The sequence below is a fragment of the Oncorhynchus clarkii genome, chromosome 2 (genome assembly GCF_045791955.1).
Source record: "Oncorhynchus clarkii lewisi isolate Uvic-CL-2024 chromosome 2, UVic_Ocla_1.0, whole genome shotgun sequence".
Classification (NCBI taxonomy): Eukaryota; Metazoa; Chordata; class Actinopteri; order Salmoniformes; family Salmonidae; genus Oncorhynchus; species Oncorhynchus clarkii.
The window spans coordinates 20,523,199-20,540,640 of record NC_092148.1 but is presented as its reverse complement, the minus strand read 5'-3'; the positions used below and the strand labels follow the sequence as shown (position 1 = coordinate 20,540,640).

The 17,442-nt window shown below is 40.8% G+C and overlaps 2 protein-coding genes across 17 annotated transcripts in view; both read left to right on the top strand.

Annotated features, from left to right (window-relative positions):
• The window catches only part of LOC139423893 (E3 ubiquitin-protein ligase UBR5), a 47,601-nt gene extending 44,964 nt beyond the window's left edge, over positions 1-2,637 (top strand). For 6 of the 11 annotated variants that reach the window (XM_071175550.1, XM_071175536.1, XM_071175567.1 and 3 more), the window contains 6 exons: positions 147-231; positions 345-500; positions 823-936; positions 1,289-1,472; positions 1,720-1,805; positions 1,919-2,370. In XM_071175550.1, the coding sequence (XP_071031651.1) occupies positions 147-231; positions 345-500; positions 823-936; positions 1,289-1,472; positions 1,720-1,805; positions 1,919-2,131 (838 nt within the window). In that variant the 3' untranslated portion in view covers positions 2,132-2,370. Of the gene's footprint in view, positions 1-146; positions 232-344; positions 501-822; positions 937-1,288; positions 1,473-1,719; positions 1,806-1,918 lie in introns of all 11 variants that reach the window. The other 5 variants (XM_071175574.1, XM_071175607.1, XM_071175615.1 and 2 more) reach the window with 1 other exon arrangement.
• Positions 2,638-3,000: 363 nt separating this feature from the next.
• On the top strand, positions 3,001-16,835 carry LOC139423962 (protein LYRIC-like). 6 transcript variants are annotated; one of them, XM_071175634.1, is made up of 13 exons: positions 3,001-3,635; positions 3,809-3,928; positions 4,649-4,730; positions 7,574-7,774; positions 8,777-8,845; positions 9,068-9,226; positions 10,906-10,941; positions 11,573-11,635; positions 11,909-12,051; positions 12,664-12,777; positions 12,985-13,095; positions 13,319-13,436; positions 15,870-16,835. In XM_071175634.1, exons 1-13 carry the CDS (start codon positions 3,303-3,305, stop codon positions 15,926-15,928), a joined length of 1,608 nt encoding a protein of 535 aa, XP_071031735.1. In that variant the 5' UTR covers positions 3,001-3,302; the 3' UTR covers positions 15,929-16,835. The 6 variants fall into 6 exon arrangements, with proteins under 6 accessions (XP_071031735.1, XP_071031727.1, XP_071031759.1 ...); XM_071175626.1 differs by having other exon boundaries at positions 12,661-12,777; XM_071175658.1 differs by lacking the exon at positions 8,777-8,845 and having other exon boundaries at positions 12,661-12,777.
• Positions 16,836-17,442: the final 607 nt, after the last annotated feature.

Genomic DNA, 17,442 nt, shown 5'->3' with positions numbered 1-17,442 from the left:
GGAAACAGGGGGCCATCTGGAGTGCAGACAATATTTACTTGTATTCAGGGATAAAACAACAAAATTACAATAATATGTAGCCTACCTCAATTTCCAAGTATTTAAAAAATAAAATAATAATAATAATATTTTTTTTTCTTCTCCAGAATACTAGGGCTGTGTCTGCTGCAGAATGAGCTCTGTCCAATTACTTTGAACAGACATGTCATCAAGGTGCTGCTTGGCAGAAAGGTAATGAGTTCCACTGTTATATGGGCACTGTTGTACACTGCTATATGAAAACTGCTAAATCTGGACTTGTACACGGATAGAGTTCTCATCAGTATGTGTGTGTCTGTGAGCAGGTGAACTGGCATGACTTTGCCTTCTTTGACCCGGTAATGTACGAGAGCCTGCGGCAGTTGATCCGTCACTCTCAGGCTGGAGAGGCAGACGCTGTGTTTGCAGCCATGGACCTGGCCTTTGCCATAGACCTGTGTAAGGAGGAAGGGGCTGGACAGGTAAAGAGAACTCACGGGGAGAATGTTTTACATTGTCAACCCAGGAAGTTCAATTAGGATGCATTTTCAGTCCCAATTTTTATTTCCATTTCGTTATATTTTTTAAATTGCCTGACTGCATGCTCTGGTTTTAATGTACTCTGTCACAACTGGCATTTCACTGTACTTGTGCATGCGACATTTGAAACTGCGAAGTTTTGCATTTATCAGGAGTTTACTGTTTTTTTTAAAACCCTTCTATTCTGCTGTCTAATTGTGACAGCGAATGTTATGAAACATCACATTACATTATTAACATGTCTGTTATCCATGGCTATATCAGGTGGAGCTGCTGTCAGGTGGGGTCAACATGCCTGTGACTCCTCTCAACGTTTACGAATATGTGAGAAAGTACGCCGAACACAGGATGCTTGTGGTTGCCGAGCAACCTCTTCATGTGAGTTGTACAGTAATGTCTCATGTGGCACTGTATACAAGTGAATTACCATTTTCTATAATAAGGGGAACCAAGTGGGACATTCTGTATTGCGTTAGGTCTAAAGTTAGCCGGGTCCCAGATCTGTTTTTATTTTTGGCATGACATTGGCCATAAGAGTTTCCAAAACAGAAAATTGGACACCAGTCCAGTCTAAAGATGGAGAAGGGATAAACCTAGATGTGTACAGAGACCATTTTGTAGTATGTACATGTATGTGAGATTAATACCTTGTTCTCTCTCAGCTAATAAGAAAGGGAGGGGTGTGTACTGTAATGTTGACGTTTAATGTTAATACTGTTTTGTGTCTCAGGCAATGAGGAAGGGTCTGTTGGATGTCCTTCCTAAGAACGCCCTGGAGGACTTGACAGCTGAGGACTTCAGGCTGCTGGTCAATGGCTGTGGAGAGGTCAACGTGCAGATGCTCATCAGCTTCACTTCCTTCAATGATGAATCTGGTACAAAGACCTTGGCCCGTATTCACAAAGAATCTCAGAGTATGAGTGCTGATGTAGGATCAGTTTTGCCTTTTTGATCACAATGAATAAGATTATATGGACAGGGAGACCTGGATCTTTTTAGTTTTCCTTTGGTTATTGATCCCTCGCCCTTACACTGTTTTCAGCTATGCAGTTGGAAGTCTTGTAACAAAAAGTTTGTACTTTTACATGACTTAAATGTGTTTGAGTTTATGGTTGATGATTGAGTCACTTACTTTTGTTATCCTACTCTGAATCTCAACAGGGGAAAATGCTGATAAGTTGTTGCAGTTCAAACGCTGGTTTTGGTCCATTGTGGAGAAGATGAGCATGACTGAGAGGCAAGATCTGGTAAGAAATTATTTTCACTACCTGATGCAGTCCCAGTTTATTACATGTAATTTTTATCTGTACAATCTGTAATATAAATTCCAATACAATCTGATTCCTCTCCCTCTCTGCAGGTGTACTTCTGGACCTCCAGTCCATCTCTGCCAGCCAGTGAGGAAGGCTTCCAGCCCATGCCCTCCATCACCATCAGGCCTCCGGATGACCAGCACCTGCCCACGGCCAACACCTGCATCTCGCGTCTCTACGTGCCACTCTACTCCTCCAAACAGATTCTAAAACAGAAACTCTTACTAGCCATTAAGACCAAGAACTTTGGTTTTGTGTAGAGGTTGACAAACATGTTTACCTGTTGTGTAATATTTACCTAGTTCCATTTTTGTAGATTTGTTTTTTGTCTATACAATTTTATGGAAATCGAAGAAAATACAAAAATGCTGTCGCTCCCCTGGCGGTTATTTTGTTTGTGTTGTGAACACAGACGGCTTGTTCTTATTTTATTTTATTATTTTTTTAGTTCTGAAGGTAATATACATTCCTGCATTGGCTTTGTAAAGTTGAAGCCCTCTGCTCTATTGGCTTAAACCTTTTACTTCCCAGGAATTTGGCTCGACAGCAAACTGTGTGCCGAAGCTCAGCCAAAGAGGACCGCAGTAGAAGTATTTAAAAAGTAAAAGTATAATAAATAAAAAAAAACACTGTGATTATGATTTTGTTCCTTGCCCTAAACAGAATACTTACTATCACTGACAGTTTGCTGCTGCCTTGGTGGAAAGTTATTATTTTTCTTGTAAAGGGGAGTAGGGAATTTCAAAATAAACTTGGATGCAAATTATCTTTTTAGTCTCTTGATTGTTGTAGAATGTATTTCTGAATATGGTTTAAATCGATGCCCTCACAATAAGTGCTAGGCATACTGATAACCTGGCTTTGAGAATTTGACTGCAAAGATTTAGAATGTGCAAATACATCCAAGCATACAATACAACAGGCCACAAATTCCACTTTTCCAGGTGGACAGTTATGTTTCAGTTTGGTTCGAGATATGTGATTCACCGTTGAGCATAGCTTTAAATCAAATATACTGATAACTAACCCCAATTAATCTTGTTCTAGTCCAGGACCACCATTTTCGTCTGTATGAGGAAAATCGTCATGACTTCAGAGGGACTCCTCCTTCCGTGACGTTGCACCAATCGTAGAGCGGGATGCTGCTAAAGCACTGCCTTTTTTCTGTTGCTCCTTAAAGTCAACCTTGCTTTATCAGTGGGCAAGAAACCGGTTCATCAGTCATACGAGCTGGACAAATAGCTATACGAGGCTAACCCATTTTGACGGACTCAAATGTTACATGAGTGACAGCTAGCTAACGCGTTAGCGGCTAGGTGGCTGACAAGCTAGCGATGATCGTGGTTTTATTGTTTGCCCTGTCAAAACCGTTATTTTTAGCCGGCTAACCTTAACTTTTGCATATTCTGTCAATCATCGAGATCAACCCAAATGGCAGAGAACTGGCAGGACGCGACCTGTCAACAGGTCAAGTTGATAGCAGGTCGCCTGAATGAGCTTCTTTCCACTGGCCTAGACCTCTTGCACTCAGAACTCGGGGTGGATTTTGGAGTGAAGCCCGAGATTCCGCCATGGTTGATCTTCTTAGCAGCGTGCATTGGGCTCGTGCTAATGGTGGCTATGTGGGCCTCCGCATGTCGCAGGCTCTTCAAGAAGCGACCGACCATAGTTGAAATTGAGACCGTTGAAAGCACTAAACCAGCTTCTATCAAGGTGGCAAAAACGGAGGAACCGAAAAAAACGAAAAGGAAAACTACAGAAAAGGTAACGTTTTCAATGTTTGCTTACTAGCTAATTTTGACAGCACTATCACAGTAGCTAGCTAGTAGTAGCCGACATTAGCATGATTAGGCTAGCTAGATTAACGTTAACTTGTCACATGAGCCAAACTAATATTTGTTTTTAAATTCAGCCTTGTCTTTTCTTTTGCCCCACAGAAATCACAGCCAAATGGTAGTGTAGTTGCTGAGCTACAAGAGGACGTCAGAGTGACTGAAGACAACCTGCCAGTAGTGCCACATCATTCTCCTCAAATCAAGACAGAAAAGGCTTCTGAGGTAGGCCTAATGTTGCTTGTTGAGGCAAATGCTTGTATGCTATCCTGGGAGACTGTAGTGAAAGTTGAGTCTGTTGTATACAAAACAAATTCCTTTGTATGCAAAATAATTTCAGATCTGCTTGGTTATAGCTAGCTACATTATAGCTAGCTACATTATATCCTAACTTATGGCGTTTGTAGTGGAGTTTTACTAGTGATGATGTGGCTTTTAGACTAGAGGCGTGCCTCCCTTCGGACGCCTACTGTCCTGTGGCGTGCGGTGTCTGGTTGCCAGATATTAATTTGAAGATGTAGCAAATCCTAAAGGATGGGACAGATGGCTTCCTTACCTAGCTAGTGTCAAATGTGGCTCCTCCATGATCAAATACAGCTCTCAACCCAGTTGACTGTCAGTTAATGCTCTTTATATTTGTTTTTGGCATCAATCTGCTTTGAGGGGCTGACATTTTAAAATATAATACTTTTTATTTGATTTATAGCATTTGAGATTGTAAGGACTGTATAGCCTATAAATTACATGTCAAAAGGCTCTTGGTAGACAGATTTGTGATTTCATATGTATATATTTTTTTTAGACCTAGCTTGACAGTGTTGACTTGATTGACTTTAATAACATGGGGTTTCTGTTCTAATGGTGCAGGGGGCGATGAGTCTGGTAACACTTTCCCTTTCTTTGCCTTGTAGCATTAATCCACCATGTTGAATTCTATATGTTTAGGTAAAGAAGACCAAGAAGAAGCAGAAACAGGCAGTAAAGGAGGCTAAGACTGCTTCTTCTCATGGCAAGGAATCAGAGGAAGGTATGCCATAAGGCACCACCACTAATATCACCAAGTGTTTCAATCATTTGTGCCTAGCAAAGCGCAGTGGGGGCTTACATTTACAGATAAATATTACGTCCTTGCAGAGAAATTGAAATTATTAACATTTTAATGTGTTAGATGAAATCAATCATTCATGCATTCATAGACTATTTGACCAGGATTTTCTTTTTTGGGGGGGTGTGCACTGCCCTAGGATCAGCGTTCTCCCTTTCCAAACTTTCCTTAACATTAGAATTATTCCACAAGACTGAGGATGGATCAGCTCCAAGAGAGATCACCTATTGTTACAAATATATACAGCTTTTACTTCATCACATTCCCAGTGGGTCAGAGTTTACATGCACTCAATCGGTATTTGGTAGCATTGCCTTTAAATAGTTTAACTTGGGTCAAACATTTCGGGTAGCCTTCCACAAGCTTCCCACAATAAGTTGGGTGAATTTTGGCCCATTCCTTCTGAGAGAGCTGGTGTAACTGAGTCAGGTTTGTAGACCTCCTTACTCGCACCCACTTTTTCAGTTCTGCCCACACATTCTCTATAGGATTGAGGTCAGGGCTTTGTGATGGCCACTCCAATGCCTTGACTTTGTTGTCCTTAACCTGTTGAGTGTAGGGGGCAGTATTTTGATGTTTGGATGAAAAACGTACCCAAATGAAACTGCCTATTTCTCAGGCCCAGAATCTAGAATATGCATATAATTGCATCAGATTAGGATAGAAAACTCTCTAAAGTTTCCAAAACGGTCAAAATATTGTCTGTGAGTATAACAGAACTGATATTGCAGGCAAAAATCTGAGGAAAATCCAACCAGGAAGTGCCTAAGAGAAACAAATCTCCCTGTTCCATTGCATGCCTTCTCTCCAGTTAAATGGATATCAACCCGATTCCTGTCCACATGGTGTGAACAGTCTTTAAACATAGTTTCAGGCTTTTATTCTGAAAAATAAGCGAGAACAATCACATCGCGTCAGTGGATGGCTGGGTGACAGCAGAGTTTTGCATGCGCAACAGCTTGGAGCAGACATTTTCTCTCTCTCTCCTATTGAAAAAGCTAGGGTCCGGTTGAAATATCGATTATTTATTGTAAAAACAACCTGAGGATTGATAATAAAAAACGTTTGACATGTTTCTACGAACTTTACGGATACTATTTGGAATTTTCGTCTGCCTGTCATGACCTGCACGAGCCTGTGGATTTCTGAACAAAACGCGCCAACCAAATGGAGGTTTTTGGATATAAAAATAATCTTTCTCGAATAAAAGGAACATTTATTGTGTAACTGGGAGTCTTGTGAGTGCAAACTTCCGAAGATCATCAAAAGTAAGCGATTCATTTTATTGCTTTTCTGACTTTCGTGACCAATCTACTTTGCTGCTAGCTGTTTGTAATGTTTTGTCTGCTGAGCGATGTCCTAACATCAAAGCTTGGATAGCTTTTGCTGTAAAGCTTTCTTGAAATCTGACTTGCCAGGTGGATTAACAACAAGCTAAGCTGTGTTTTGCTATATTGCACTTGTGATTTCATGAAAATGTATTTTTAGTAATTTAATTTGAATTTGGCGCTCTGCAATTCAGCGGATGTTGACAAATGATCCCGCTAACGGGTTGGATGCGCCAAGAAGTTGTCATTTTGCCACAACTTTGGAAGCATGCTTGGGGTCGTTGTCCTTTTGGAAGACCCATTTTCGACCAAGCTTTAACTTCCTGACTGATGTCTTGAGATGTTGCTTCAATATATCCACATAATTTTCCTCATGATGCTTTTTTTGTGAAGTGCACCAGTCCCTCCTGCAGCAAAGCACCCCCACATCATGATGCTGCCACCCCCTTGCTTCACGGTTGGGATGGTGTTCTTCGGCTTGCAAGCATCCCCTTTTTCCTCCAAACATAACGTTGGTCATTATGGCCAAACAGTTCTGTTTTTGTTTCATCAGACCTGAGGACATTTCTCAAAAAAGTACGGTCTTTGTCCCCATGTGCAGTTGCAAACCGTAGTCTGACTTTTTTATGGTGGTAATTGGAGCAGTGGTTGCTTCCTTGCTGGGCAGCCTTTCAGGTTATGACGATTTTGGACTCGTTTTACTGTGGATATAGATACTTTTGTACCCGTTTCCTCCAGCATCTTCACAAGGTCCTTTGCTGTTGTTCTGGGATTGATTTGCACTTTTCGCACCAAATTATGTTAGTCTCTAGGAGACAGAACACGTCTCCTTCCTGAGCGGTATGGCGGCTGCGTGGTCCCATGGTGTTTAAACTTGCGTACTATCGTTTGTCAGGCATTTGGAAATTGCTCCCAATGATGAACCAGACTTGTGGAGGTCTACAATTTTTTTATGAGATCTTTGCTGATTACTTTTGATTTTCCCATGATGTCAAGCAAAGGGGCACTGAGTTTGAAGGTAGGCCTTGAAATACATCCACATGCACACCTCCAATTGACTCAAATAATGTCAATTAGCCTATCAAAAGTTTCTAAAGCCATGATGTCATTTTCTGGAATTTTCCAAGCTGTTTAAAGGCACAGTCAATTTAGTGTATGTAAACTTCTGACCCACTGGCATTGTGATACACTGAATTATAAGTGAGTGGTCTGAGGCAGTTGTTAAATAACAAGTATTTTCAAGAGCAACTTTAGATATGATGGTTTTGGGAAACAGCTCGGAGATGTAACGATGTTCCTAAGAAGGTTCTAACGATGAACATAGTCTTGAGATGGTTTTGGGAAACCGGACTCAAAGCCTTGACATTCTAACAGTGGATTTGAACACGAGATGTAGGCCTATTTAACTTCCTCCCACTAACCTTCCATGTCTATCAGTATCAGGCACCTGGGAGACCAAGATCAGTAACAAGGAGAAGCGTGAGCAGCGCCGTAAAGACAAGACCTCCGGTGACGGCTCAGGGAGCCCTGGAGGAGTGGATCCTCTGCCTAGTACTCCTCCCACAGAGTCAACCAAGGCCAGCCCCAAAGCTGCATCCCCTGGGTCTGTCTCTGAGAAGAAGGAAAAGAAGAAGAAAGGTAAAGCTAGCTAGGTCTATCACCTTATGGTATACCTCTCTGCTGGCAAAAGGCTGCAGCTGAGCAGGCCTGAGCTTGGTTAAAGACTCACACACTTTCACAAACTTTCTGTAAACACCCGTGGTGTAAAAAATACTTTAAATTACTACTTAAGTGGTTTTTTGGGGTATCTGTACTTTACTTTACTATTTATATTTTTGACTACTTTTACTTCACTACGTTCTTTAAGAAAATATTGTACTTTTTACATTTTCCTTGACACCCAAAAGTACTCGTTACATTTTGAATGCTTAGCAGGACAGGAAAATTGTCAAATTCACACACATCAATCGAACATCCCTGGTCAACCCTACTGCCTCTGATCTGGCGGACTCACTAAACACGCATGCTTTGTTTGTAAATTATGTCTTAGTGTTGGAGTGTTCCTGGCTTTCTGTAAATAAAAAAAAAACAAGAAAATGGTGCCATCTGGTTTGCTTAATATAAGGAATTTATACTTTCATTTTCACTTAAGTATATTTTAAACCAAATACTTTTAGACATTTACTAGTAGAATTTTACTGGGTGATTTTTACTTGAGTCATTTCTTTTAAGGTATCTTTACTTTCACTCAAGTATGGCAGTTGACCAGGTGGACAGCTACGGTACTTTTTCCACCACTGGTAAACAGACTAATTTGGCATCCAGGGAGACTGCTACTCTGTCTTCTCCTGTTATTGAGTTCTGCTGGTTCCCTGTTGGTCAGACCTTCTGTAAGTACATGCCCTGGAGGACTCTGAGCCTAGAGAGAGAGGTGCTGCTTGTCAACTGCTCTGTTAGCCTAGAATCCAAACTGACATGTGTTTTCCCACTGAAACATTAGAGAAACTGAGTGTATCAGTTTGGATTCCAGGCTACTGCTCTTTTTGTGTTGACCTGCTCTCCCTTTGCAAATAGGAAATATAAATGTATATGGAAATATAGCTACAGCCTTGCCTTCAAACAACACTGTTATTTCCCAAGGAGAATCCTCCAAAACCAAAGCTGAGAAAGCAGATGCTGTCGCTGCTGTTGCTGTAGTCAGACCTCAAGGTAAAAAATACACATTCATTAAAATTAGCATCTGATTAAGGGTTAGGAGAGAAGTTAATGAAAGGGAGAAATCAAATCATGTCCCATTTTAAGAAAACATGAGCTTCATTCTCTTACTTGTACAGTACTTGGTTGGAGTCATTTTCTTTGACAAACTATTTAAAGTGGTGCCAATGTGTGGATGTTCTTGAAGGTTGTTAAATGTGTGTGTGTTGGTGTCAGCTATCAGCAGTGAGGAGGCTCCGGTAGTGACTGAAGAACGGCCTGACCTGGCTGTGACAGCCCAAGAGGCCCCAGCCCTTACCATTTTTCCTGATGAGGGGCACTGGACCACTCCTGAGAGCAACCAAGACACCGCTGTCTGGGGGCAGGAGACTGAAGGTAATGATAGTAGTAATATTTCCCTGGAGTATGCACTGCATATATACAGTTGTGGCCAAAAGTTTTGAGAATGACACAAATATTAATTTCCACAAAGTTTGCTGCCTCAGTGTCTTTAGATATTTTTGTCAGATGTTACTATGGAAAACTGAAGTATAATGACAAGCATTTCATAAGTGCCAAACGCTTTTATTGACAATTACATGAAGTTGATGCAAAGAGTCAATATTTGCAGTGTTGACCCTTCATTTTCAAGACCTCTGTCAATTAACTTCTGGGCCACATCTTGACTGATGGCAGACCATTCTTGCATAATCAATGCTTGGAGTTTGTCAGAATTTGTGGGTTTTTGTTTGTCCACCCGCTTCTTGAGGATTGACCACAAGTTCTCAATGGGATTAAGGTCTGGGGATTTTCCTGACCATGGACCCAAAATATCGATGTTTTGTTCCCCGAGCCACTTAGTTATCACTTTTTCCTTATGGCAAGGTGCTCCATCATGCTGGAAAAGGCATTGTTCGTCACCAAAGTTGCTCTCGGAGGATGTGTTGGTACCATTCTTTATTCATGGCTGTGTTCTTAGACAAAATTGTGAGTGAGCCCACTCCCTTGGCTGAGAAGCAACACCCCACATGAATGGTCTCAGGATGCTTTACTGTTGACATGACACAGCACTGATGGTAGCGCTCACCTTGTCTTCTTCGGACAAGCTTTTTTTCCGGATGCCCCAAACAATTGGACAGGGGATTCATCAGAGAAAATGACTTTACCCTAGTCCTCAGCAGTCCAATCCCTGTACCTTTTGCAGGATTTTTCTCTGTCCCTGATGTTTTTCCTGGAGAGAAGTGGCTTATTTGCTGCCCTTCTTGACACCAGGCCATCCTCCAAAAGTCTTTGCGTCACTGCATGCAGATGAACTCACACCTGCCTGCTGCCATTCCTGAGCAAGCTCTGTACTGGTGGTGTCCCAATCCCGCAGCTGAATCAACTTTAGGAGATGGTCCTGGCGCTTGCTGGACTTTCTTGGGCACCCTGAAGCCTTCACAACAATTGAACCGCTCTCCTTGAAGTTCTTGATGATCTGATAAATAGTTGATTTAGGTGCAATCTTACTGGCAGCAATATCCTTGCCTGTGAAGCCCTTTTTGTGCAAAGCAATGATGACGGCACGCGTTTCCTTGCAGGTAACCATGGTTGACAGAGGAAGAACAATGATTCCAAGCACCACCCTCCTTTTGAAGCTTCCAGCTTCCAACTTAATCAGCATGACAGTGATATCCAGCCTTTTCCTCGTCAACACTCACCTGTGTTAACGAGAGAATCACTGACATGTCAGCTGGTCCTTTTGTGGCAGGGCTGAAATGCAGTGCAAATGAACTGAATCGCCCCAAAAATATTTCCATGGCAAACAGGGATTTTGCAATTAATTGCAATTCATCTGATCACTCTTCATAACATTCTGGAGTATATGCAAATTGCCATCATACAAACTGAGGCAGTAGACTTTGTTGAAATTCATATTTGTGTCATTCTCATAACTTTTGTCCACATCTGTACATATAATCAAATCAAACATTATTAGTCATATGCAGGGGATACAGAAAAGTTCACACAGTACAATTACATTTTTACTGGCAGGAGTTTTTTCACTGAGGTTTGCTTTTGCGATGTGTTATTAGGAGGATGCACTGTCATTGATGCGGGGATAACATCAGGTAATGGAGTGAATGTTCGTTGTATACTCCTGGTGTAGGATCAACTTTTGGCCTCTAGATGGCATGGTTTACAGTACAGACAAGTATACTGCCCTAAAAAGGCAAAATGCACAAACTATGAATTTGTAATGGCCAGGTATATTATCTGATTAATATGGTATTTAGCTTCCTGACACAAGAACAAGCCAGTTAATCAGAGTATATCATGGAGTATCAGAAATTGCGGTCTGTCTAGACAGAAAAAGACAAGTCAGATTTTGCCGTAAAAAAAATACTTAGTTACTGCGTTTTGCCTTTGTAGGGCAGTATAGATATTTAATCAGATTGTATAATATGAAAAAATGTATCTATTAAAACAATTTAAAAAAAATCATATGGCAATATTAGTTTGAGTGTATTGATGATAGTCCGCCATGAAGCCAAGTTGATGTGTGCTCGGTCTAAAAACAATTGTGCTTTCACCCATTAGCTGTTAGGAGTTCAAAGAATTAGGTGTTAGGAATTAGCTGTTAGGTGTTCAAAGGTTAGGGGGTGGGATGACCTGAAATTCTGCTTTCACAAAATGTTATGTTTTCAAATTAAACACACTACCTTGCTCTTGTTAAAGCTTTTAGACGTGATTTGTTTTTAGAACCCCAGCTGCTGTGTCCCAGCCCGCCTAAGCCCCAAGTGGAAGACGAGTGGTCTGGTCTGAGTAAGTAAAACAACTTTACACTGGCAATAAAAGTCATATAGCAGGGATTATATAACCAATTATGTGCCACGACCTGTTCTATCTTGATCACATGAGTAGCTATACGGGTTGCAAGGTGGTCTGTAGATCAGTGATTCTGCACAGTCCAACTGTATTGTTGTCAGGAGACTGCTGTAGGAGTGAAAATCATAATCTCTGTCTGTACCATGTGTTGTAAAGGTTGTGTATTTGTGATGTGTTATAACTAGAGCTTTCCTCTGGATGTGTTTTCAGATGGTGATGGGTCTGCTGCTGCAGCAGACGGGTACTCTGACTGGAATGCCCCAGCGGAGGGGTGGGAGAACTATGGGGAACTCCCTGCTCCAGTAGAGGCTGTCCCCCCTGCCCTCGAGGAGCCCCTGCCAGAGACTGTCAAGGTTAGTCGCCAGTTGTGACATCACTTTTTAGGTGCCCCTCACGAGAGGTTTCTAACATCAAGGGCCTGTTCCTGGTTAAATAAATAACATGCTTTATATTTAAATACTCTAAATATAATCTAGGGATGTTGAGGAGAGAAAGAAACCATCTCCAGTGATGTTCCTGGTTAAACAGAACATTTCATCATGGAGAGAGATGTCAGGGATTTAATTTAAATAGTGCATTTAAAAACCTCTAACCTTATGCATATGTGAGGATAGACTGACTGGTAGTGTGCACTACATTGTTGAAATGGGACTAGTTTGACAGGAGTGCAACAGTAGCTTACAAAGAGACAATGCTCTATCCTCTACAAGGTTCTGCACGGAGTAGTAGTAGTAGTAGTGATTTGGGGATTTTCGTTTTAAAAGCCTCTGACGAACAAAACTGCACATTTACATTTCAGGAGCCTTCTCGTGTATAAAAAATATCTGCTGCTTACTGTACGCACTCCCCTTGTTATTATTTAGACTTTTTAAGCTCAAGTTGGGGAAAGGTTGATTTGGGTTGAGCAGTCTAGATCTGTCAAATATTTAATTTAGTTTTGTACTTTGAATGTTGTTTCACAGCAGGTATCTGATGAAGAGACAGAAAAGGCGGAGCCTGCCGCTGATGGGACTGGTAAATTGAAAAAGAAGAAAAAGAAGAAGAAGAAGCAAGCTGAAGATGCTGTAGTTACTGGCCAGGTATCACCGTAGACTAAGCACTTACTGGATTCCTCTAACATTATTACGATGTTACTATAGCAATTAGTCTTATTACACAGGAATAGAGCAACTTAATTTAAACTGTTACCATCACTCATTAGAACTATATTGCTGAGTCCCTCATTGGGTCATTGCTACCTGTGACCTTCCTGATTGGTTCAAATTTGGTCTGTCTGTTATTGACAGGAGTCAGAGGAGCCAAGTAAAAAGGTTGTTACTGAGGCCAAGGTGAAGAAGCAGCCAATCCAGGAGCCTGCTGCTCCTACTGTCCAGGCTGTCAACGCTGCTGCTGTGAAGGTTGGTGACACTGTTCTATTGACCTCAATGTCTGCGTCTCAAATGGCACCATATTCCCTAATAGTGTACTACTTTTGACTTAGGCTCGTAAGGACAATAAAGGAAATAGGGTGCCATTTAGGACACAATTTCTGTCTGTTTAGTGGATCCCTGTTGGCCCAAGAGCATCCCCAGAGGCAGAGGTTCTTTACACCCTCTTTAATCCCAAGGTTTCTTCCCGCAGGCAAGAGTGGAGCAACCAGTGGTGGTTCAGAACACAGCCCCCATCGCACAAGTGCCACCCCAACCCGCAGAGACAAAGCCTACTGCCAAGCAGAACAGTCTACCTGCTCCAACACATAGTAAGTGTATCAGAACTAAGTGTGAATCACACTGGAGTCTGGTCTAGTGGTAGTGCTGCAGACCCTGGACTACGTATCTCTGCCAGCAGCTGGGGTCCGATCCCTGCATACATCTTACTTCACTTTATACTTTCCTCTATTCTGTATCCCCACTCATTTCTTGCTATACTATGATCACAATAGAAACACATTAATATTAAAGAAGGAATAGCTTTACCTTGACCTCAAACCATTCAGATCTAGACAAATTAGTGGGCTGCTTGGTGTTGTTCCTGGGCAGGGCGGCCATGTTGTGTGAATGATTGGGCCACCAAGCTGCCTGCTCACCTTCTTCCTAACCAGATGTCGTCCCCTAGTTGTGGCAACATGTAGCTATTCATTTCTGGAGGCGTAGGAAGCAGCTAGGCCAGGCTATTACTACCAGATGTCCCCTCCCTCTATTCAGTCTGATTGGCTATCCCAGCTCTGAACTAGTGCATCAGCCCTTTTCTTTAATGTATCATTCATACAGTTGCAAAATTTCGGTAAATTTCCCAAAATTCTCAGATTTTCCCGAAATCCTTTTTAGAAGATTCCTGGAATTAATTTTGGAATAAGAAGGAAGTCCGGGAATCCTCAGAGGGAAAGTTACTAAAATGTTGCAACCCTAAAAACACAAGGCTGTATACAGGCAGGGCTGCAGTTCTCTCTCAGCCTCCACTCAAACTTCACTACACTGTGCATTGTTTCTCAATCCACTCCCCCACGGGGTTGCACCTTTTTGTTACACTCCAGTTAATATCCAAGCTAGAGGTCGACCGATTAATCGGAATTGACGATTAATTAGGGCCGATTTCGGTATTTTTGGACACCAATTATTGCCGATTGCACTCCACGAGGAGACTGCGTGGCAGGCTGACCACCTGTTACGCGGGTGCAGCAAGGAGCCAAGGTAAGTTGCTAGCTAGCATTAAACTTATCTTATAAAAAACAATCAATCTTAACATAATCACTAGTTAACTACACATGGTTGATATTACTAGTTTATCTAGCTTGTCCTGTGTTGCATATAATCTATGCGGTGCCTGTTAATTTATCATCGAATCACAGCCTACTTCGCCAAACGTGGGGTGATTTAACAAGCGCATTCGTGAAATTAAAAGCACTGTCGTTGCACCAATGAACCTAACCATAAACATCAATGCCTTTTTTTTTAATCAGTACACAAGTATATATTTTTAAACTGCATATTTAGTTAATATTGCCTGCTAACATGAATTTATTTTAACGAGGGAAATTGTCACTTCTCTTGCGTTCTGTGCCAGCAGAGTCGGAGTACATGCAGCAGTTTGGGCCGCCTGGCTCGTTGTGAACTGTGTGAAAACCATTTCTTCCTAACAAAGACCGTAATTAATTTGCCAGAATTGTACATAATTATGACATAACATTGAAGGTTGTGCAATGTAACAGGAATATTTAGACTTAGGGATGCCACCCGTTCGATAAAATACGTAACGGTTCCGTATTTCACTGAAAGAATAAACATTTTTTTTTTGAAATGATAGTTTCCGGATTTGGCTTAATGACCTAAGGCTCGTATTTCTGTGTTATTATAATTATATCTGATTTGATAGAGCAGTCTGACTGAGCGGTGGTAGGCAGCAGCAGACTCGTAAACATTCATTCAAACAGCACTTTCCTGCATTTGCCAACAGCTCTTCGCTGTGCTTCAAGCATTGAGCTGTTTATGACTTCAAGCCTATGAACTCCTGTGATTAGGCTGGCAATACTATAGTGCCTATAAGAACATCCAATAGTCAAAGGTATATGAAATACAAATGGTATAGAGAGAAGTCCAATAATTCCTATAACTATAACCTAAAACTTCTTACTTGGGAATATTGAAGACTCATGTTAAAAGGAACCACCAGCTTTCATTTTGTTCTCAAGTTCTAAGCAAAGAACTTAAACGTTAGCTTTTTTCCATGGCACATATTGCACTTTTATTTTCTTCTCCACTTTTTTGCATTATTTAAACCACATTGAACATGTTTAATTATTTATTTGAGACTAAATTGATTTTATTGATGTATTAAATTAAGTTAAAATAAGTGTTCATTCAGTATTGTTGTAATTGTCATTATTACAAATATATATATAATGAATAAATAAAATTGGCCGATTTTAATCGCTATCGGCTGTATTTGGTCCTCCAATAATCGGTATCGGCGTTAAAAAATCATAATCGGTCGACCTCTAATCCAAACCTTGATTGGATGATTTAGGTGGTAGTACTGGGCTGGAACAAAAATGTTCACTCTGGTGATCCTTCTGGAATGGATTCTACACACTTCCTTGTTCTAAAGTCTTATGTTTCTTTTATTTTTTACAACCTGTATCTTGTCTTAGGAGTCCTGTATTGTAAGACTTATCTCTCTGTGTTTTTCCCCATAGAAGAGACCCAGCCTTCCAAACCAGTGATGAAGAAGAAACGGGCAAGAAGAGAAACATGAATTGGAGTCATGAACATGAAGTGTTATGCAAAATACTTTGGATAAAACAGCTGTTCATCCTGTTTGTGCAACATTTAAATACTTGCCCTTTTAAAAAAAATTGAAATATTAAACTTCTAAGTTCTGACCGGCCAGCTTCATGTCCAAAATGCAGCCTGGTCAAGCAGACTGGATCTAGATTAACTGCAAAGCTAAATTCTGCGATTCTGATCAATATCGTAGTGTGGGCACACATATGAAAACTGTTTTCCAATTCCAATGAATCTTTCGAACGATCATGTTTGATGATTAGACATCTAGAAAATGACTAATAAATCCTGATTTAATAGTGATTGGGATGTTGTGGCTTTGAGATTAATATTATAGAGGAAGGTTCAGCTGAGTCATGTTAACATTACTGGCCTTTATTCTGCAGTCTTTGTTTGCTGTTTATATCGTTAACCATATTGGTGCAGTGACTCCTGCTCAAAAGGTCAAGTCCAACACTATAGGGTCGTGTTCAATAGGACACATGGCAGCAAACCGTTTTGAAAGGGAAAAACTAAATAAGCGATTGCTATCTGACAAGTTCAGGTAGTCCTCCCCGTTTCAGTCCATGCTGTACTGTTTGGTGCCTAATGAACACGACCCAAGGGAATCATGTTTAGCATTTGGATGCAGGTGGTGTTAGTGGTATCTCTACTATTCTGCTGTACATGGAAAAGAGACATACTTTCAGTTACTTGCTGTTATTTTGACCATCAGTGTTGTGCTCAGATGTGTAGTTGCTTCTACCATTGATGGCTGTGTTGTCCTGTCCACCCGTGGTTGATGATTCAAAAGTCCTTTACCTTTTGTAACCTCTTTGTAATAAAAACGCTTCAAGCCATATGTAAAAAATAATACAAAATAAAGGCCCTTTTCTATATTTGATTTGTCCATTTTGTATTTCTGTTTTTCCTATTAATCAGTTAACTATTTTTCAGTTTTTTTTTTAGCAACTGACTGGTGTGTAGTGAAAAGTAATGTTTAGTCCTGCTGTAGACAAGATGGTTTCAAACTGCTTTAATCAATGATGTACTTGTAATGATGCAGTAATCAGGAATACAATTTGATGCCTTAATTGGTTGGGTAATGTAGGCATGTGCTCTACCAACAGTTTTGATGTATTGTCTTATGTTGGACCATGTTTATTCTGCACTCTGAACCTTTCTCCACTTGTCTGTCTTCCTCTGGAAATGTGAATTGCTTCCATTTCTCCTGATTGGGGACAGTAATGTCTAAATTATTTAAATTGTGTTTGATACTTGTCCTTTACCTCTGTCTTTATTGTCAGAATGTTCCAAATGCAATATATTCAAATATGCCCTTTCTGTTCATTTCTACCATAAAGATCCTAAAGAAAGGCATTGTGACGTGTGAATATTCTCAATCAACATAGCAGGCAGCTACAGCATAACTATTTATATTTCCCGGTTTTGGTGAGGGATGATGGGAACATTATTCTCGAAACAACTAGTTACATCACCGGCTCT